The 22,266-nt window shown below is 46.4% G+C and overlaps 1 protein-coding gene across 5 annotated transcripts in view; it reads left to right on the forward strand.

Moving 5' to 3' along the window:
- The window catches only part of LOC148513799 (pleckstrin homology domain-containing family S member 1-like), a 110,429-nt gene extending 88,163 nt beyond the window's left edge, over nt 1-22,266 (forward strand). For all 5 annotated transcript variants that reach the window (XM_088481348.1, XM_088481350.1, XM_088481349.1 and 2 more), the window contains 4 exons: nt 4,829-4,930; nt 17,283-17,418; nt 19,347-19,440; nt 20,397-22,266. In XM_088481348.1, coding sequence (XP_088337474.1) covers nt 4,829-4,930; nt 17,283-17,418; nt 19,347-19,430 — 322 coding nt within the window. In that variant the 3' untranslated portion in view covers nt 19,431-19,440; nt 20,397-22,266. The remainder of the gene's footprint in view (nt 1-4,828; nt 4,931-17,282; nt 17,419-19,346; nt 19,441-20,396) is intronic.

A 22,266-nucleotide genomic window follows, 5' to 3' on the forward strand; every position in this document is an offset into this window, starting at 1 on the left:
CCATCCTGTTCTCCTGCCCACCGCCCCTGTTCCTCATCCCCTATTATCTCCAAAATGCAGCCTGCATGACTGGCAGAGATGCGCAGTGACATGACCTATGACATCATTATTTATTTATTTTATTTATTAACAGTTTCTTATATAGCGCAGCATATTCCGTTGCGCTTTACAATTGTAAACATTAATAGAACAAAACTGGGTAATAACAGACAGATATATAGGTAGGAAGGCCCTGCTCGCAAGCTTACAATCTATAGGGAAATATGCATTGATACACAAGGATAGGTGCTATATATTGCATTTGGTCCAGCCAGAATGCACAGTTTCGTGGTTGGCTGCATGATCCAGTCACACAGGAATGTCGACCAAATGTGATGAGGATGTGAGAGAAAGACAATGTGTGAGATTGTGTGTGGACTGTAAAAAGGGGATGTAATTAGATATGGAAGCTACGAAGGTTATGTGGGAGGTTCTGGAATTTGATAAGCTTGCCTGAAGAGGTGAGTTTTCAGGGATCGCTTGAAGGATTGGAGACTAGATGAAAGTCTTATTGTGCGAGGTAGTTCATTCCATAGAGTGGGTGCAGCGCGAAGAAAGTCCTGTAACCGTGAATGGGAGCAAGTAATGCATGGGGATGAGAGACGCAGATCTTGTGCTGAGCGGAGAGGTCGGGTTGGGAGATATTTTGAGATGAGTGAAGAGATGTATGTTGGTGTGGTTTGGTTAATAGCCTTATGTGTAAGTGAAAGTATTTTGTATTGAATACGGTAGAAAACCGGCAACCAATGGAGGGACTGACAGAGCGGGGCAGCAGAAGAAGAATGTTTTGCAAGGAAGATAAGCCTTGCAGCTGCATTCATAATGGATTGTAATGGTGATAGCCTGTTTTTGGGAAGACCAGTAAGGAGGCTTTTGCAATAGTCAATGCGGGAAATAATAAGTGCATGGATTAGAGTTTTTGCAGTGTCTTGTGTGAGATATGGTCGAATTTTGAATATGTTTTTTAAGTGTATGTAACATGATTTTGAGACAGATTGAATGTGGGGAACAAAGGACATTTCAGAGTCAAGGATGACACCAAGGCAGCGAGCTTGTGGGGCGGGGTGGATGGACGAGGTATCAACAGTGATAGAGAGATCAGGTTGGTAACTGTTATTGGCCGGTGGAAATATAATTAATTCTGTTTTAGAAATATTAAGTTTCAGGTGGCGAGATGACATCCAAGATGAAATGGCAGAAAGACATTCAGTGACACGGACCAATACAGATGGAGATAAATCTGGAGAGGATAGGTAGATTTGAGTATCATCCGCATACAGATGGTACTGAAATCCAAAAGAGCTGATTAGTTTGCCAAGAGAGGAGGTATAGATTGAGAATAGCAGAGGACCTAAGACAGAGCCTTGCGGTACTCCAACTGATAGAGGTAGCGAAGAGGAGGCAGAATCAGAAAAATGAACCGTAAAAGAGCGATCAGATAGGTAGGAAGAAAACCAAGAAAGAGCTGTGCCCTTAAGACCTATAGATTGTAGTGTTTGTATGAGAAAAGAGTGGTCAACAGTGTCAAAAGCAGCAGAGAGATCTAGAAGAATTAGGAGTGAGTAATGGCCTTTAGCCTTGGCAGTGACAAGATCATTTACTACCTTAGTCAGTGCTGTCTCTGTGGAGTGTTGGGAATGAAAGTCGGATTGAAGTGGGTCCAATAAGTTGTGTGAGTTAAGAAAGTGTGTGAGGCGGGTGTAGACAAGTCTCTCAAGTAGCTTGGAGGTGCATGGGAGCTGGGAGATAGGACGGTAATTTGAGAGAGTACTAGGGTCAGAATTTTGTTTTTTCAGAATGGGAGTAATCACTGCATGCTTGAACAGTGATGGAAAGTTGCCAGTAGAGAGAGAGAGATTACAGATTTTAGTTAGGGTTGGGATAAGCACAGGAGACAAAGCTTTACTGATTTGTGAGGGTATAGGATCTAGAGGAGAGGTAATAGAGTAGGAGGATGAGAAGAGTGTAGATACTTCATCTTCGTTTGTGAGATCAAATGAGGAGAATGTGCCAGAGGGTTCAGGTAGGGAATTGAGCAGGTCACTAGCTGAGGAAGAGCCTACTATTTCATTTTGGATCTTATCAATCTTGTCCCTAAAATAGGAAGCAAGATCTTGTGCACAGATAGTAGCAGGTGGTTTGGGTGATGGAGGGGTAAGGAGCAGTTTAAATGTATTAAAAAGTCGCTTTGGATTAGAAGCTTGAGCAGAGATTAGAGATTGGAAATATGTTTGTTTGGCAGTGTCCAGAGCAGTACGATAAGAGTTGTAGATAGTCTTATATGTGAGGAAGTCACACATCATGCCGCCGTGTGCGCGTTGCTCATAAGGTGAGACTGACAGCAGTAAACAGGGCCCTGCCCCGGCCTGCGGCTGAGCCACGGGGAGGAGCCCAACACTGCCCGGGCCAGGAACAGAGCAGGGGCTGGGCGGCGGCTATGGGTCCCAGCGGCCGGGGCCCGCAGGCTTGAACAGTAAGTCCGCGGGCCGCAGCACTATTATCTGTTATGTGCCCTTCCGGGCTTTGGGGCCCCTCTGGACCCGGTACTGGTGTACCCCTAGTCCCCCCATGTCACCGGGCCTGTCTACTGCAAATGTCTTCAGTTCCTGCTGGTTCTTGGGGCATTTTCCCTTCAGTTTTGTCTTCATCAAGTGAAATGCATGCTCAATCTGATTCAGGTCAGGGGATTGACTTGGCCATTGCAAAACATTCCACTTTTTAGCCTTAAAAAAATCTTTGGTTGCCTTTGCAGTATGCTTCGGGTCATTGTCCATCTGCACTGTGAAGCGCCGTCCAATGAGTTCTGAAGCATTTGATTGAATATGAGCATATAATATTGCCCGAAACACTTCAGAATTCATTCTGCTGCTTTTGTCAGCAGTCCCATCATCAATAAATACAAGGGAACCAGTTCCATTGGCAGCCATACATGCCCACGCCATGACACTACCACCACCATGCTTCACTGATGAGGTGGTATGTTTTGAATCATGAGCAGTTCCTTTCCTTCTCCATACTCTTCTCTTCCCATCACTCTGGTACAAGTTGATCTTTGTCTCATCTGTCCATAGGATGTTGTTCCAGAACTGTAATGGCTTTTTAGATGTTTGGCAAACTCTAATCTGGTCTTCCTGTTTTTGAGGCTCACCAATGGTTTACATCTTGTGAAGTCTTCTCTTGATTGTTGACTTTGACACAGATACACCTACCTCCTGGAGTGTGTTCTTGATTTGGGAAACTGTTGTGAAGGGGTTTTTCTTCACCAGGGAAATAATTCTTCTGTCATCCACCACAGTTGTTTTCCGTGGTCTTCCGGGTCTTTTGGTGTTGCTGAGCTCTACTGTACGTTCTTTCTTTTTAAGAATGTTCCAAACAGTTGATTTGGCCACACCTAATGTTTTTGCTATCTCTCTGATGGGTTTGTTTTGATTTTTTAGCCTAATGATGGCTTGCTTCACTGATAGTGACAGCTCTTTGGATCTCATATTGAGAGTCGACAGCAACTGATTCCAAATCCAAATGTCACACCTAGAATCAACTCCAGACCTTTTATCTGCTTAATTGATAATGAAATAACGAGGGAATAGCCTACACCTATCCATGAAGTTGCTTTTGAGTTGATAGTCCCATTACTTTTGGCCCCTTAAAAAGTGGGGGGCACATATAGAAACCGTTGTAATTCCTACACCGTTTACCTGATTTGGATGTAATTACCCTCAAATTAAATCTGAAAGTCTGCAGTTAAAGCACATCTTGTTTGTTTCATTTCAAAGCAATTGTGGTGGTGAATAGAGGCCAAAATATGAAAATTCTGTCAATGTCCCAATATTTATGCTCCTGACTGTGTATATATATATATATATATATATATATATATATATATATGTATGTATATATGATAAATATAAAATTGTTCTCCTATAGCTCCACCCCCAGTTCCTATTTTTCTAGAATGATAGCCCTGTATATATGTGTATATATTTCTATGGCTCCCTCAACGCCTGCAAACCTTGTGGGAAGGATTCTATTAAAGGAACGGCGTGCATATACTTAGCAGTTGGAGCAGGGATGTGTGCAACTTCTCAGTCTCTATTATCTGCTTCCGGGAAATATAATATCAGTGTATAGACCAGTGGTCTCCAATCTGTAGCTCGCGGGCTTAATTTTGGTAGCTCACCTAGTTGCAGTACTGCCGAGTCAACTAGGAGGTAGTGACCTCTGACGTGTGCTCCACCGTGGCATCGACGCCATGGGTGAAGCCACAGGGAAGCACGTTAGGTGAATTCCGCAGCCTCTAAAACAATCACCTGACATGCTTCCCTGTGGTTTCACCCACAGCGTCTATGCTACGTCGGAGCGAGTGACTCCCGCCCTGCCCTGCCGGAAAATCACACAGCAGCCCTACCTATATCTTTTGCTCCTCTATATCACTAACCTCCTTGCAGCTGGTAATTAACAGTGAATTTTATTTGCAAACTACAACAATATCGCTGTAATAATTAAATGCATTTTTATTTTCTTTTAGTAGCTCTTCAGGAGGTTTCAGTTTTCTAAAGTAGCTCACACCTCAATTAAACGTTGGAGACCACTGGTATAGACCTTATCTGTCGTGACAATACACATGTATACGATTACAGATGTAGGAGAATAATAGGCACCTTTGGACGGGGGGGGGGGTTAATAGAGGCGTTCATCCATACAGGACCATATAACACACCAAAAGGTGGTTCCCCAGGATCCAAAAGTGGAACATTAAATTAATCAGGATTTGTCATATTTGTACTTTCAGTGAACAAGGGAACCAATCTGACTTGGAAAAGATAAATATTACGATACCAACGGAACATTTCAGGAAGTACCTGGCACTGCTTGAAGCTGGAGACCGTTTGTAGTAAGTATCATGTGATATTATGCCCTCCCTTAGTAAGCATTGAGCAGCAAAATAAATTCACCAAGAACCTGCATTGTCGTGCACCTCGTCTCATCCAAAATATAATACACCTTTTATTTCATTTCATTCGTTGTTAGCAGAACAGCCCGATTTTGTCATGGCGACCCACATGGGCTACACGAGGGCGTGAAAGGGTTAATCAGCACAAAACCACCTGATTTGTCTGAGAGTGACCATACCCCCCCATATCCACACACCAGAAATTGAACTCACAGTTAAACACAAAGTCCTGACACCAGAGCCGTAACTAGACTTTTTGGTGCCCTGTGCCAGAGAGAGCATTGGCGCCCCCACCCATTTTTTTAAATAGGGACATAAGATAGTGCACCTGAAAAAGGGCCAAGGCCTCATGGGATGGGCCGGGGAAGACATAGGGGAGGCCAGGAGATGCTGGGGATAAAATAAGAGGAAGCTACAAGTGAGAATGATAATAAATAGTAACATTGACAGGCCCAAACAGCGCCCCCTGCCCTGTGCCATGGCACTGGTCGCACTGTCCTAGTTACAGCCCTGCCTGACACTACTGAGATCTAACAGCTGACACATAGTGTAGTGGGCAGTAGTGTTATGTCTCCAGCCCCTCTGTGTCACAACTGTATACAATCAGTCTAAACTACGTCCCTGAACCAACGAAACACACCTCTGATCCACCATCGTGCATTCTCCAACCACTAAGCTACACTGTCCACTGTCAAACCTGAACCGCCCTACAGAAAACAGGACTGGTGGAAGGATACGTCCATAGGGAAATGACTAAAAGGCCATATATATATATATATATATATATATATATATATATATTAGGGGTGAGCGGGTTCGGATTTCTGAAATCCGAACCCCCCCGAGCCCCCCCGATCCGAGTCCGATCCGAGTCAGGCTCGACTTTTCCCGCCTGACTCGGATCTGAAATCGAGGCAAAACGTCATAATCCCGCCTTCCGAGTCTCGCAGGTTTTGGATCCTATATAAGGTACCCGCGTCGGCGCCATTTTCTCACTCGGCTGTGGACAGTGAAGAGGGAGGGTGGGAGTTAGTGCTGTGTAGTGTAGTGTAGTGTAGTGCTGCTGTTGTCCACTACTTCAAAGTCCATAGGGGCTGGCTGTGTTGTGCTGTGCTGCTGTTGTTAATAGGGGCTGTGTCCACTACTTCAAAGTCCATAGGGGCTGGCTGGACTGTGTTGTGCAGTCAGTTCTCCATAGGGTCTGTGTCCACTCCAAAGTCCTGTGCAGTTTCCCAGTCCTAAAGGGGTGCTGTAGTGTTGTCCAGGGGGTGCACTGTCCATCAGGGGTGCTCTCCCCAACTGCTAAAAAAATAATATATTTTCTGTGTTTGTGAATTGTGTGCGCAGTAGCCGCACGTGCATCAACAAAGTAGTGCCAAGCGTGCGCCTGTGTCATAAGTAAAGGGCCGGCTGGCTTGACCGTTAAAGGGTGCTGTAACCCCCGAAAGTACACTCCAGTCCAAACCAAAAAAAAAATTATTTTCTGTGTTTGTGAATTGTGTGCGCAGTAGCCGCACGTGCATCAACAAAGTAGTGCCAAGCGTGCACCTGTGTCATAAGTAAAGGGCCGGCTGGCTTGACCGTTAAGGGTGCTGTAACCCCCAAAAGTACACTCCAGTCCAAACCAAAAAAAAAAATATTTTCTGTGTTTGTGAATTGTGTGCGCAGTAGCCGCACGTGCATCAACAAAGTAGTGCCAAGCGTGCGCCTGTGTCATAAGTAAAGGGCCGGCTGGTTTGACCGTTAAGGGTGCTGTAACCCCCGAAAGTACACTCCAGTCCAAACCAAAAAAAAATTATTTTCTCTGTTTGTGAATTGTGTGCGCAGTAGCCGCACGTGCATCAACAAAGTAGTGCCAAGCGTGCGCCTGTGTCATAAGTAAAGGGCCGGCTGGCTTGACCGTTAAAGGGTGCTGTAACCCCCAAAGTACACTCCAGTCCAAACCAAAAAAAAATTATTTTCTGTGTTTGTGAATTGTGTGCGCAGTAGCCGCACGTGCATCAACAAAGTAGTGCCAAGCGTGCGTCTGTGTCATAAGTAAAGGGCCGGCTGGCTTGACCGTTAAGGGTGCTGTAACCCCCGAAAGTATACTCCAGTCCAAACCAAAAAAAAATTATTTTCTGTGTTTGTGAATTGTGTGCGCAGTAGCCGCACGTGCATCAACAAAGTAGTGCCAAGCGTGCGCCTGTGTCATAAGTAAAGGGCCGGCTGGCTTGACCGTTAAAGGGTGCTGTAACCCCCAAAGTACACTCCAGTCCAAACCAAAAAAAAAATTATTTTCTGTGTTTGTGAATTGTGTGCGCAGCAGCCGCACGTGCATCAACAAAGTAGTGCCAAGCGTGCGCCTGTGTCATAAGTAAAGGGCCGGCTGGCTTGACCGTTAAGGGTGCTGTAACCCCCGAAAGTACACTCCAGTCCAAACCAAAAAAAAAATTATTTTCTGTGTTTGTGAATTGTGTGCGCAGTAGCCGCACGTGCATCAACAAAGTAGTGCCAAGCGTGCGCCTGTGTCATAAGTAAAGAGCCGGCTGGCTTGACCGTTAAGGGTGCTGTAACCCCCGAAAGTACACTCCAGTCCAAACCAAAAGAAAAATTATTTTCTGTGTTTCTGAATTGTGTGCGCAATAGCCGCACGTGCATCAACAAAGTAGTGCCAAGCGTGCGCCTGTGTCATAAGTAAAGGGCCGGCTGGCTTGACCGTTAAAGGGTGCTGTAACCCCCAAAGTACATTCCAGTCCAAACCAAAAAAAAAATTATTTTCTGTGTTTGTGAATTGTGTGCGCAGTAGCCGCACGTGCATCAACAAAGTAGTGCCAAGCGTGCGCCTGTGTCATAAGTAAAGGGCCGGCTGGCTTGACCGTTAAGGGTGCTGTAACCCCCGAAAGTACACTCCAGTCCAAACCAAAAAAAAATTATTTTCTGTGTTTGTGAATTGTGTGCGCAGTAGCCGCACGTGCATCAACAAAGTAGTGCCAAGCGTGCGCCTGTGTCATAAGTAAAGGGCCGGCTGGCTTGACCATTAAGGGTGCTGTAACCCCCAAAGTACACTCCAGTCCAAACCAAAAAAAAATTATTTTCTGTGTTTGTGAATTGTGTGCGCAGTAGCCGCACGTGCATCAACAAAGTAGTGCCAAGCGTGCGCCTGTGTCATAAGTAAAGGGCCGGCTGGCTTGACCGTTAAGGGTGCTGTAACCCCCGAAAGTACACTCCAGTCCAAACCAAAAAAAAATTATTTTCTGTGTTTGTGAATTGTGTGCGCAGTAGCCGCACGTGCATCAACAAAGTAGTGCCAAGCGTGCGCCTGTGTCATAAGTAAAGGGCCGGCTGACTTGACCGTTAAAGGGTGCTGTAACCCCCAAAGTACACTCCAGTCCAAACCAAAAAAAAAATTATTTTCTGTGTTTGTGAATTGTGTGCGCAGCAGCCGCACGTGCATCAACAAAGTAGTGCCAAGCGTGCGCCTGTGTCATAAGTAAAGGGCCGGCTGGCTTGACCGTTAAGGGTGCTGTAACCCCCGAAAGTACACTCCAGTCCAAACCAAAAAAAAAATTATTTTCTGTGTTTGTGAATTGTGTGCGCAGTAGCCGCACGTGCATCAACAAAGTAGTGCCAAGCGTGCGCCTGTGTCATAAGTAAAGGGCCGGCTGGCTTGACCGTTAAGGGTGCTGTAACCCCCGAAAGTACACTCCAGTCCAAACCAAAAAAAAAATTATTTTCTGTGTTTCTGAATTGTGTGCGCAATAGCCGCACATGCATCAACAAAGTAGTGCCAAGCGTGCGCCTGTGTCATAAGTAAAGGGCCGGCTGGCTTGACCGTTAAAGGGTGCTGTAACCCCCAAAGTACACTCCAGTCCAAACCAAAAAAAAAATTATTTTCTGTGTTTGTGAATTGTGTGCGCAGTAGCCGCACGTGCATCAACAAAGTAGTGCCAAGCGTGCGCCTGTGTCATAAGTAAAGGGCCGGCTGGCTTGACCGTTAAGGGTGCTGTAACCCCCGAAAGTACACTCCAGTCCAAACCAAAAAAAAAATTATTTTCTGTGTTTGTGAATTGTGTGCGCAGTAGCCGCACGTGCATCAACAAAGTAGTGCCAAGCGTGCGCCTGTGTCATAAGTAAAGGGCCGGCTGGCTTGACCGTTAAGGGTGCTGTAACCCCCGAAAGTACACTCCAGTCCAAACCAAAAAAAAAATTATTTTCTGTGTTTCTGAATTGTGTGCGCAATAGCCGCACGTGCATCAACAAAGTAGTGCCAAGCGTGCGCCTGTGTCATAAGTAAAGGGCCGGCTGGCTTGACCGTTAAGGGTGCTGTAACCCCCGAAAGTACACTCCAGTCCAAACCAAAAAAAAAATAATTTTCTGTGTTTGTGAATTGTGTGCGCAGTAGCCGCACGTGCATCAACAAAGTAGTGCCAAGCGTGCGCCTGTGTCATAAGTAAAGGGCCGGCTGGCTTGACCGTTAAGGGTGCTGTAACCCCCGAAAGTACACTCCAGTCCAAACCAAAAAAAAAATTATTTTCTGTGTTTCTGAATTGTGTGCGCAATAGCCGCACGTGCATCAACAAAGTAGTGCCAAGCGTGCGCCTGTGTCATAAGTAAAGGGCCGGCTGGCTTGACCGTTAAAGGGTGCTGTAACCCCCAAAGTACACTCCAGTCCAAACCAAAAAAAAAATTATTTTCTGTGTTTGTGAATTGTGTGCGCAGTAGCCGCACGTGCATCAACAAAGTAGTGCCAAGCGTGCGCCTGTGTCATAAGTAAAGGGCCGGCTGGCTTGACCGCTAAAGGGTGCTGTAACCCCCGAAAGTACACTCCAGTCCAAACCAAAAAAAAAATTATTTTCTGTGTTTGTGAATTGTGTGCGCAGTAGTCGCACGTGCATCAACAAAGTAGTGCCAAGCGTGCGCCTGTGTCATAAGTAAAGGGCCGGCTGGCTTGACCGTTAAGGGTGCTGTAACCCCCGAAAGTACACTCCAGTCCAAACCAAAAAAAAAATTATTTTCTGTGTTTGTGAATTGTGTGCGCAGTAGCCGCACGTGCATCAACAAAGTAGTGCCAAGCGTGCGCCTGTGTCATAAGTTAAGGGCCGGCTGGCTTGACCGTTAAGGGTGCTGTAACCCCCGAAAGTACACTCCAGTCCAAACCAAAAAAAAAATTATTTTCTGTGTTTAGCCGCACGTATATATCAAATTGATATAACATAAATGGAGGACCAAACTTTCTCCGATAAAAATAAAATAGAGAAAGATCAAGAACCACTTCCTCCTAGTGCTGAAGCTGCTGCCACTAGTCATGACATAGACGATAACATGCCATCAACGTCGTCTGCCAAGGCCGATGCCCAATGTCTTAGTAGAGGGCACATACAATCCCAAATGGCAAAGTTCTGGAAAATGACCTTGAAAAAGACATTTAAATCAGCTGAAGAGAAACGTAAACTTGCCAATATGCCATTTACGACACGGAGTGGCAAGGAACGGCTAAGGTCGATCCCTAGTATGTTCATGACTAGTGGTTCAGCTTCACATGACGATGGAAGCCCCTCCTCCCACTAAAAAAATCAAAAGAGTTAAGCTGGCAAAAGCACAGCGAAGAACTGTGCTTTCTAAGAAGATATCACAAATCCCCAAGGAGAGTCCAAGTGTGGTGGTGGTTGCGATGCCTGACCTTCCCAGCACTGGACGGGAAGAGGTGGCTCTTTCCACCATTTGCACGCCCCCTGCAAGTGCTGAAAGGAGCACCCACAGTCCACTTGCTGATATGCAAATTGAAGATGTCACTGTTGAAGTACAACAGGATGAGGATACTGGTGTAGCTGGCGCTGAGGAGGAAGTTGGCGAGGAGGATTCTGATGGTGATGTGGTTTGTTTAAATCAGGCTCCGGGGGAGACAGTTGTTGTCCGTGGGATGAAAAAGCCCATCACGGTCATGCCTGGGCAGAAGACCAAACATTCCACCTCTTTGGTCTGGCAATATTTCTATCCAAATCCGGACAACAACTGTCTTGCCATATGTACCATATGTAAAGGTGAAATAAGCAGGGGTAGGGATGTCAACCACCTAGGAACATCCTCCCTTATACGGCACCTGCAGCGCGTTCATAAAAAGTTACTGTCAAGTTCAGAAACTTTGGCTAAGACCGTAAGCAGTCCAGGGACACCTAAATCCCGTTGTCCTGTTGTATCCAAGCGCCTGCAAACCACACCGTCAACTCCCTCCTCGTCAATTTCCTCCTTAGTCAGGATCGGAAGTAGTCCTGCAGGCCATGTCACTGGCATGACTGACTCTCCTATCCGGGATTCCTCTGGAGGATGCTGCATGGCTACGCCTACTGCTGCCGCTGCTGCTGTTGCTGCTGCTGGGAGTCGTTCATCATCCCAGAGAGGAAGTAGGAACACCACTACTTTTACTAAACAATTGACCCTCCAACAGTCCTTAGCGAGGAGGATGAAGTACGACAGCAGTCATCCTGAAGCAAAACGTATAACTGAGGCCTTGACTGCTATGTTGGTGTTAGACGTGCGTCCGGTATCCGCCATTAGTGCAGTGGGATTTAGACAATTGATGGAGGTAGTGTGTCCCCGGTTCCAAATCCCGTCTAGATTCCACTTCACTAGGCAGGCGATACCGAGACTGTACAGAAACGTCAGAAAAAGTGTCCTCAGTGTCCTGAAAAATGCCGTTGTACACAATGTCCACTTAACCACGGACATGTGGACAAGTGGAACAGGGCAGACTAAGGACTATATGACTGTGACAGCCCACTGGGTAGATGTATCACCTTACGCAGCAACAGCAGCAGCGTCACCAGTAGCAGCATCTCAGAAATGCCAGCTCGTTACAAGGCAGGCTACGCTGTGTATCACCGGTTTCAGTAAGAGGCACACCGCCGACAACCTCTTAGAGAAACTGAGGGAAATCATCGCCCAGTGGCTTACCCCACTTAGACTCTCCTGGGGATTTGTGATATCTGACAACGCCACCAATATTGTGCGGGCATTACATCTGGGCAAATTCCAGCACGTCCTATGTTTTGCTCACACAATAAACTTGGTGGTGCAGAATTTTCTGAAAAGCGACAGGGGCGTGCAGGAGACGCTTTGGGTGGCCCGAAAAATTTCTGGCCACTTTCGCCATTCAGCGACTGCGTCCCGAAGACTGGAGCGCCAGCAAACACTCTTGAACCTGCCCCGCCATCACCTGAAGCAAGAGGTTGTGACGCGGTGGAACTCAACCCTCTATATGCTTCAGAGGATGGAGGAGCAGCAAAAGGCCATACAAGCCTATACATCCACCTATGACATAGGCAAAGGAGGGGGTATGCACCTGACTCAAGCGCAGTGGAGAATGATTTCCGTGTTGTGCAAGGTTCTCCAGCCCTTCGAACTTGCCACACGTGAAGTCAGTTCAGACACTGCCAGCTTGAGTCAGGTCATTCCCCTCATCAGGCTTTTGCAGAAGCAGCTGGAGAAAGTGAAAGAGGAGCTAAGACGGAGCGATTCCGCTCGGCATGTGGGACTTGTGGATGAAGCCCTTCATTCGCTTTGCCAGAATTCCAGGGTGGTCAATCTGTTGAAATCAGACCACTACATTTTGGCCACCGTGCTCGATCCTAGGTTTAAAGCCTATGTGGTGTCTCTCTTTCCGGCCGACACAAGCCTGCAGAGGTGCAAAGACCTGCTGGTGAACACACTGTCAGCTGAAGCGGAACGTGACACGTCAACGGCTCCTTCTTCATTTTCTCCCGCAACTGGGGCTGCCAGGAAAAAACTTAGGTATCCTAAGCAACCCGCTGGCGGTGATGCAGGGCAGGCAGGACCAAGTTTGGACATCTGGTCCGGACTGAAGGACCTGGCAACAATTTCTGACATGTCTACTGTCACTGCATATGATACTGTCACCATTGACAGAATGGTGGAGGATTACATCGGTGACAGCATCCAAGTAGGCATGTCAGACAGTCCATACCTGTACTGGCAGGAAAAAGAGGCAATTTGGAGGCCCCTGTACAAACTGGCTCTATTTTACCTGAGTTGCCCCCCCTCCAGTGTGTACTCCGAAAGAGTGTTTAGTGCAGCCGGGAACCTTGTCAGCGAAAGGCGTAGGAGGTTGCTTCCACAGAATGTGGAGAAGATGATGTTCATCAAAATGAATTATCAGCTCTTCCAGGGAGACCAGCCTCCAGAAGGTACAGAGGGACCTGTGTTGGTGGATTCAAGTGGGGACGAGTTAATACTTTGTGAGGATGAGGATGTACACACTGAAGAGGGTGAGGAATCGGTGGATGAGGAGGATGAGGATGACATCTTGCCTCCGTAGAGCCAGTTTGTGCAGGGACACATTAATTGCCAGCTTGTTTTGTGGGGGCCCAAACGAACCAATCATTTCAGCCACAGTTGTGTGGCAGACCCTGGCGCTGAAATGATTGATTTGTTAAAGTGTGCATGTCCTGTTTATACAACATAAGGGTGGGTGGGAGGGCCCAAGGACAATTCCATCTTGCACCTCTTTTTTTTCTTTGCATTATGTACAGTTTGGGGCCTAGTTTTTCTAACTGCCATCCTGTCTGCCACTGCAGTGTCACTCCTAGATGGGTCACGTGTTTGTGCCGCCCCCTCGTGTCGCTTAGCATAGTCATCCAGCTACCTCGGTGCAACCTTTTGGACATAAAAACACTATTGTGAGGTGTGAGGTGTTCAGAATAGACTGGAAATGAGTGAAAATTAAGGTTATTGAGGTTAATAATAGCATAGGAGCAGAAAAACCTACAAATTCTGTGATTTTAGCTGTTTTTATGCTTTTTTTCAAAAAAATACAGATCCAAAACACAAAACCCAGAACCCAAAACACGGAAGGGTGGTTTTGGCAAAACCAATCCAGATCCAAAACACGAAGAAAGATCCAGATCCAAAACCAAAACACAAAACACGAAAAGTGGCCGGTGCACACCCCTAATATATATATATTAGTTGACGGTGTGGTTTGCAGGCGCTTGGATACAACAGGACAACGGGATTTAGGTGTCCCTGGACTGCTTACGGTCTTAGCCAAAGTTTCTGAACTTGACAGTAACTTTTTATGAACGCGCTGCAGGTGCCGTATAAGGGAGGATGTTCCTAGGTGGTTGACGTCCCTACCCCTACTTATTTCACCTTTACATATGGTACATATGGCAAGACAGTTGTTGTCCGGATTTGGATAGAAATATTGCCAGACCAAAGAGGTGGAATGTTTGGTCTTCTGCCCAGGCATGACCGTGATGGGCTTTTTCATCCCACGGACAACAACTGTCTCCCCCGGAGCCTGATTTAAACAAACCACATCACCATCAGAATCCTCCTCGCCAACTTCCTCCTCAGCGCCAGCTACACCAGTATCCTCATCCTGTTGTACTTCAACAGTGACATCTTCAATTTGCATATCAGCAAGTGGACTGTGGGTGCTCCTTTCAGCACTTGCAGGGGGCGTGCAAATGGTGGAAAGAGCCACCTCTTCCCGTCCAGTGCTGGGAAGGTCAGGCATCGCAACCACCACCACACTTGGACTCTCCTTGGGGATTTGTGATATCTTCTTAGAAAGCACAGTTCTTCGCTGTGCTTTTGCCAGCTTAACTCTTTTGATTTTTTTAGTGGGAGGAGGGGCTTCCATCGTCATGTGAAGCTGAACCACTAGTCATGAACATACTAGGGATCGACCTTAGCCGTTCCTTGCCACTCCGTGTCGTAAATGGCATATTGGCAAGTTTACGTTTCTCTTCAGCTGATTTAAATGTCTTTTTCAAGGTCATTTTCCAGAACTTTGCCATTTGGGATTGTATGTGCCCTCTACTAAGACATTGGGCATCACAAACACAGAAAATAATTATTTTTTTGGTTTGGACTGGAGTGTACTTTGGGGGTTACAGCACCCTTTAACGGTCAAGCCAGCCGGCCCTTTACTTATGACACAGGCGCACGCTCGTCACTACTTTGTTGATGCACGTGCGGCTACTGCGCACACAATTCACAAACACAGAAAATATATTATTTTTTTAGCACTTGGGGGGAGCACCCCTGATGGACAGAGCACCCCCTGGACAACACTACAGCACCCCTTTAGGACTGGGACACTGCACAGGACTTTGGAGTGGACACAGCCCCTATGGAGAACTGACTGCACAACACAGTCCAGCCAGCCCCTATGGACTTTGAAGTAGTGGACACAGCCCCTATTAACAACAGCAGCACAGCACAACACAGCCAGCCCCTATGGACTTTGAAGTAGTGGACAACAGCAGCACTACACTACACTACACTACACAGCCCTAACTCCCACCCTCCCTCTTCACTGTCCACAGCCGAGTGAGAAAATGGCGCCGACGCGGGTACCTTATATAGGATCCAAAACCCGCGAGACTCGGAAGGCGGGATGATGACGTTTTGCCTCGATTTCAGATCCGAGTCAGGCGGGAAAAATCGAGCCTTACTCGGATCGGACTCGGATCGGGGGGGCTCGGGGTGGTTCGGATTTCAGAAATCCGAACCCGCTCACCCCTAATATATATATATATATATACACACACACACACACAGTCAGGTGCATAAATATTGGGACATTGACAGAACTTTTATATTTTGGCCTCTATTCACCACCACAATGGCTTTGAAATGAAACAAACAAGATGTGCTTTAACTGCAGACTTTCAGATTTAATTTGAAGGTAATGCATAGACATCACCTGACATTGGGTTTCATCCCTGGTGATGCTCTGCCAGGCCTCTACTGCAAATGTCTTCAGTTCCTGCTTGTTCTTGGGGCATTTTCCCTTCAGTTTTGTCTTCATCAAGTGAAATGCATGCTCAATCGGATTCAGGTCAGGGGATTGACTTGGCCATTGCATAACATTCCACTTTTTAGCCTTAAAAAACTTTTGCTTTTGCAGTATGCTTCGGGTCATTGTCCATTTGCACTGTGAAGCGCCGTCCAATGAGTTCTGATGAGTTCTGAAGCATTTGATTGAATAAGAGCATATAATATTGCCCGAAACACTTCAGAATTCATTCTGCTGCTCTTGTCAGCAGTCCCATCATCAATAAATACAAGGGAACCAGTTCCATTGGCAGCCATACATGCCCACGCCATGACACTACCACCACCATGCTTCACTGATGAGGTGGTATGTTTTGGATCATGAGCAGTTCCTTTCCTTCTCCATACTCTTCTCATCACTCTGGTACAAGTTGATCTTTGTCTCATCTGTCCATAGGATGTTGTTCCAGAACTGTAATGGCTTTTTTAGATGTTGTTTGGCAAACTCTAATCTGGTCTTCCTGTTTTTGAGGCTCACCAATGGTTTACATCTTGTGGTGAACCCTCTATATTCACTCTTGTGAAGTCTTCGCTTGATTGTTGACTTTGACACATATACACCTACCTCCTGGAGAGTGTTCTTGATTTGGCAACTGTTGTGAAGGGGTTTTTATTCACCAGGGAAATAATTCTTCTGTCATCCACCACAGTTGTTTTCCGTGGTCTTCTGGGTCTTTTGGTGTTGCTGAGCTCTCCGATGCGTTCTTTCTTTTTAAGAATGTTCCAAACAGTTGGTTTGGCCACACATAATGTTTTTGCTATCTCTCTGATGGGTTTGTTTTGGTTTTTCAGCCTAATGACGGCTTGCTTCACTGATAGTGACAGCTCTTTGGATCTCATATTGACAGTTGACAGCAACTGATTCCAAATGCAAATGTCACACCTAGAATCAACTCCAGACCTTTTACCTGCTTAATTGATAATGAAATAACGAGGGAATAGCCCACACCTGTCCATGAAATAGCTTTTGAGTTGATAGTCCCATTACTTTTGGCCCCTTAAAAAGTGGGGGGCACATATAGAAACCATTGTAATTCCTACACCGTTCACCTGATTTGGATGTAATTACCCTCAAATTAAATCTGAAAGTCTGCAGATAAAGCACATCTTGTTTGTTTCATTTCAAAGCCATTGTGGTGGTGAATAGAGGCCAAAATATGAAAATATATACACACACACACACACTATATACTGTAACGATAAGTTAAATGGTAAATCATGGCATGTGACTTATTGCTCTTCACTCATGCTGTGACACCATTGGACGTGGCCCAGTACGTGCAACCACTACTACCCCAGATGGGCTGTCACTTGGCATGATCGGTCTAAACATAGCAACTGCAGAGGGTTGGCATGGGATGTATGTTCTTTAGTTCAGTGATGCACACACGAATCCTTGTTTGTGATTTAGCTCAGTGACACACACATAAGATCTCTCTCTTTGTCACAGTGTCTGTAAGTGGAAGGGACCAGTGGAGATCGGCTGCATGTTCTATTACGGGGATCATATTTACACCATCAACGATATCCGGCCGGAAGACAAACAGATGTTCGACAACATGTTAAATAACTGCATTTTGGAAAAGGTAAGTGCCGGTATTTACAGACATCTTTGCTGTATTTATGTAAACCCCAGAGCTTGGATTTACACCACTAGAATGTGTCACTGTGACCTGGACGAGGCAACTGGTGCTCTCACCATGTTTGTGTTGGGTCTGTAACGCTAAATAATGGGAGGACATTTCCAAAATAAGTGCTGCAAAGGTAAGAAGAAAAAAAAGGTCAGATAGCTCCCAGGCCCGATTCCATCCAGTCTTATAAGTGGGGCTTACTCCTGATATTAGTTTGCAACTTCGGAAGCGCTATCTGCTAACACTCCTCCCTTCCCTCCCACTATGTGCTGACACTCCTCCCTTCCCTCCCACTATGTGCTGACACTCCTCCCTTCCCTCCCACTATGTGCTGACACTCCTCCCTTCCCTCCCACTATGTGCTGACACTCCTCCCTTCCCTCCCACTATGTGCTGACACTCCTCCCTTCCCTCCCACTATGTGCTGACACTCCTCCCTTCCCTCCCACTATCTGCTGACACTCCTCCCTTCCCTCCCACTATGTGCTGACACTCCTCCCTTCCCTCCCACTATGTGCTGACACTCCTCCCTTCCCTCCCACTATGTGCTGACACTCCTCCCTTCCCTCCCACTATGTGCTGACATTCCTCCCTTCCCTCCCACTATGTGCTGACACTCCTCCCTTCCCTCCCACTATGTGCTGACACTCCTCCCTTCCCTCCCACTATGTGCTGACACTCCTCCCTTCCCTCACACTATGTGCTGACACTCCTCCCTTCCCTCACACTATCTGCTGACACTCCTCCCTTCCCTCCCACTATGTGCTGACACTCCTCCCTTCCCTCCCACTATGTGCTGACACTCCTCCCTTCCCTCCCACTATGTGCTGACACTCCTCCCTTCCCTCCCACTATGTGCTGACATTCCTCCCTTCCCTCCCACTATGTGCTGACACTCCTCCCTTCCCTCCCACTATGTGCTGACACTCCTCCCTTCCCTCCCACTATGTGCTGACATTCCTCCCTTCCCTCCCACTATGTGCTGACACTCCTCCCTTCCCTCCCACTTTGTGCTGACACTCCTCCCTTCCCTCCCACTTTGTGCTGACACTCCTCCCTTCCCTCCCACTATGTGCTGACACTCCTCCCTTCCCTCCCACTATGTGCTGACACTCCTCCCTTCCCTCCCACTATGTGCTGACACTCCTCCCTTCCCTCACACTATCTGCTGACACTCCTCCCTTCCCTCCCACTATGTGCTGACACTCCTCCCTTCCCTCCCACTATGTGCTGACACTCCTCCCTTCCCTCACACTATCTGCTGACACTCCTCCCTTCCCTCCCACTATGTGCTGACACTCCTCCCTTCCCTCCCACTATGTGCTGACACTCCTCCCTTCCCTCCCACTATGTGCTGACACTCCTCCCTTCCCTCCCACTATGTGCTGACATTCCTCCCTTCCCTCCCACTATGTGCTGACACTCCTCCCTTCCCTCCCACTATGTGCTGACACTCCTCCCTTCCCTCCCACTATGTGCTGACACTCCTCCCTTCCCTCCCACTATGTGCTGACACTCCTCCCTTCCCTCCCACTATGTGCTGACACTCCTCCCTTCCCTCCCACTTTGTGCTGACACTCCTCCCTTCCCTCCCACTATGTGCTGACACTCCTCCCTTCCCTCCCACTATGTGCTGACACTCCTCCCTTCCCTCCCACTATGTGCTGACACTCCTCCCTTCCCTCCCACTATCTGCTAACACTCCTCCCTTCCCTCCCAGTATGTGCTTATGGCCACCCAAGGGGGGGGGGGGGGAAGAGTTTAATGAATAAAGTTGGTAGATGAGGTTAGAAATGATTTGTATAACAATGTAAAATAGAGAGTGCTGTTTATTACTCGCATCAATGAAAATAAAGGTCTTCGCTTGTTTTTTTTACCCTTAGGTTAATCTTGTGGTGTTCCGGAATATGAAAGCGGATATTTTCCATGTGGACGGATGCAAATGCAATAGAGACAGCGCCTTATAGAGGAAGAAAGGTAAGCAAACTTTTTTTGACAATTGCTCATACGTTCTAAAACTTATTTATTTTATATAGAGTTAATCGCCCTGAGATTCTCAAATCAAACGGTAACATATAACAAGATATTCAGTATCTTTGGTAAAAATAATTTGCCCCCATTAAATAGAATGTAACGCCTAGAACTGTCAACACACCTATAGCAGCACGAATGACTTGGAGAACCAGTTTGGTCACTTCACACCAAATTTGGCCTAAATTACTGTCTGTGTGGGCACAAAACATCTGCCAATCACTGTCAGATGCTAGTCCATTATCGCTATATACTATGGGCCTAATTCAGCGCTGAAGGCAGATTCCTGTTTAGGACCCGCTCTGCGCAATGGATCCTGTGTAATCGCACACAGGCTCCCGTATGCCTCTACCTGATTGACAGACAGAGGCGTTTACAGGGCAATGCCGGGACGGCCTGCGTTCCCCAAACAGGGTTGTATCGCCCCCGTTTTCTTGGACTGGATCTGCTTCAATAGAGGCCGATTCCTGGCCTTGCATGCCGGCTGACCTACATAAGCTGAAGTTTACTCACCTGGTCAGCGCTGACCATGGTTGCTGTCCGGTGTTCCCAGGCTGCGACCTCATTCACAACGCTGGGTCTACAGATGGTGCATCTGTAGACCCAGCGTTGTGAACGAGGAGTCAGACAACTCTGCCGCATTTGCATTTTAGCAAGGACGGAATAGAAAAGCTGCTTGTGTGCGACTTTGCAATTCTGTCCTCTGCTGAATCAGCCCCTATATCCTGTCCATCGGCTGACAGCATGAATTGGGGCGCTCAGCCTGTATATCTCATTACAGAGGACACAGATTGGCTGCTTGTGATCAGGCAGAAGAATACTGTTAAAAAGGAAAGAGTAAATCAAATGAATGTGCACCAGTATATAATAAATGTTTATATATTTATATTTTTTCTCTTAAGGAATAGATGCGTTTACACAGAATGTAAATCGTTATGTGCAAGTAGCTGCCAGAGACGGTGAAGTACATTTTCTCCTGGACATTTCTACACTCTGAGCCAAGAACGTCACCTATGTATATACATTATAGTATAAATATACTGTGAGATGTGACCGATGCAGTGAATGGTTTATGTAAGGTCAATTGTACTGGCCAATACTTACAGCTATTTGTTAGTCTTCTAAGATACATGATTAACACAAGTACATACTATGTACTGTATATTCTATATATGTATGCGTGCGTAAATGATTTTGTTCCAAGAATTATTTTTTTTAAATTAAACCTATCAGATCATCAGCTGTCCCAATCAGGGGATAACCCGAAGGAGGCAAGGGTTCTATGGGCAAAGCGTATGGTGCTAGCCCTGACTGCCGAACCAGAACATTACCCCCTTATAGGGCAACACGGACTATAGTAAGAATTGATTGTTTAATCACCAAATGCGAGACATTACACTCTAGTGAATTAACCCAATGATAAATCCAGACAACACATAAAAACAACCTAAGGTTGGTGTCTGACAATTTGGTAATATGGACAATTTTAAAGAGTGGATGCGTTCAGTCAGTGTAAAAGAATTAAGAGATCTGGAAACGCTGCATGCAGCACTCTGACGGATGAATTGTTACATTGTGACAAAAAAAAGCATCATCCGTTCACCTAAGTGTCACTGAGCACAGCCTCACTTTATATCAAGGCGAATTCAAGATCAGAAAACGACACCCGACTGACCGCCATAAACCCCAAATTCCTTTGCAAGACAATGGGCCATATTCAATATGGGGCGAAAAGTCCGAGGTCGTACTTTTCACCATCATCGCTGCTTTTGACGGGGATAAAGTATCAGGCGCGTGCCTGCTTATCCCCGCATTCAATTAGGATGCGGCGAAAACGGGACCTGGCGGAAAGGTAAGTATCGAAAACTCCTGTCAGTTTATGTTGAAATCAGCCTGTCACTCCCCAAAAGATGTCCAGACATGGGGATCACTATGGGTACCCCCGATTTGGCCTGCTGAAGATTGTCAGGGTTTTTAAATAGCCGCGGCAGGTGCATAAATGCGGCTTTGAAGAAGGTGATGAAGAATAGCATTTAGCTTATTTTTTTGGGGAAAAAAACTATTCACATCAAATTTGGGGTACATGAAAATGGGTGCAAGCATATTTTTAAATCCCTAAAATGATTTTTTTAAATTCTTCAAAAATGCATCTGCCGCTACCAGTTGCATTCTAGAAAACACCTGCCGCTACCAGTCGCATTCTAGAAAACACCTGCCGCTACCAGTCGCATTTTAGAAAACACCTGCCGCTACCAGTCGCATTCTAGAAAACACCTGCCGCTACCAGTCGCATTTTAGAAAACACCTGCCGCTACCAGTCGCATTTTAGAAAACACCTGCCGCTACCAGTCACATTCTAGAAAACATCTGCCGCATACATGGGAACCCCCCCTGAGTCAATTTCGCTAGTTTGCAACTTTGTTCCCCCTTTTTTTTACCCCAAAATTAAAGTACATTTTTTGGGTGTCCTGGGGATTTTTTTTTTACATTTTTTCGACACAGACGTCTTTTAGGGGACACTCCCAGGGGTGCAGGCTATTTTTTTTTTTTTTAAGTCTGCACCCCTAAACCCCAATTCTGCACTTTTTTCGGCATTCATTACATGGTGAATACGGGAATAATTGAAACAGGCGAAAATGACTTTTCGCCCCATATTGAATAGGGCCAATGTGCTAAGTAATCCTATTCCAACATTCTTAGCTCTTATTAATTGGCTGCAATTAATGACTAGGCTAAATGGGATATAGCATGCACTTTAAACAACCCACAATG

This window comes from Taudactylus pleione, unplaced genomic scaffold (assembly GCF_031769625.1).
Source record: "Taudactylus pleione unplaced genomic scaffold, aTauple2 ptg000269l, whole genome shotgun sequence".
NCBI classification, from domain to species: domain Eukaryota; kingdom Metazoa; phylum Chordata; class Amphibia; order Anura; family Myobatrachidae; genus Taudactylus; species Taudactylus pleione.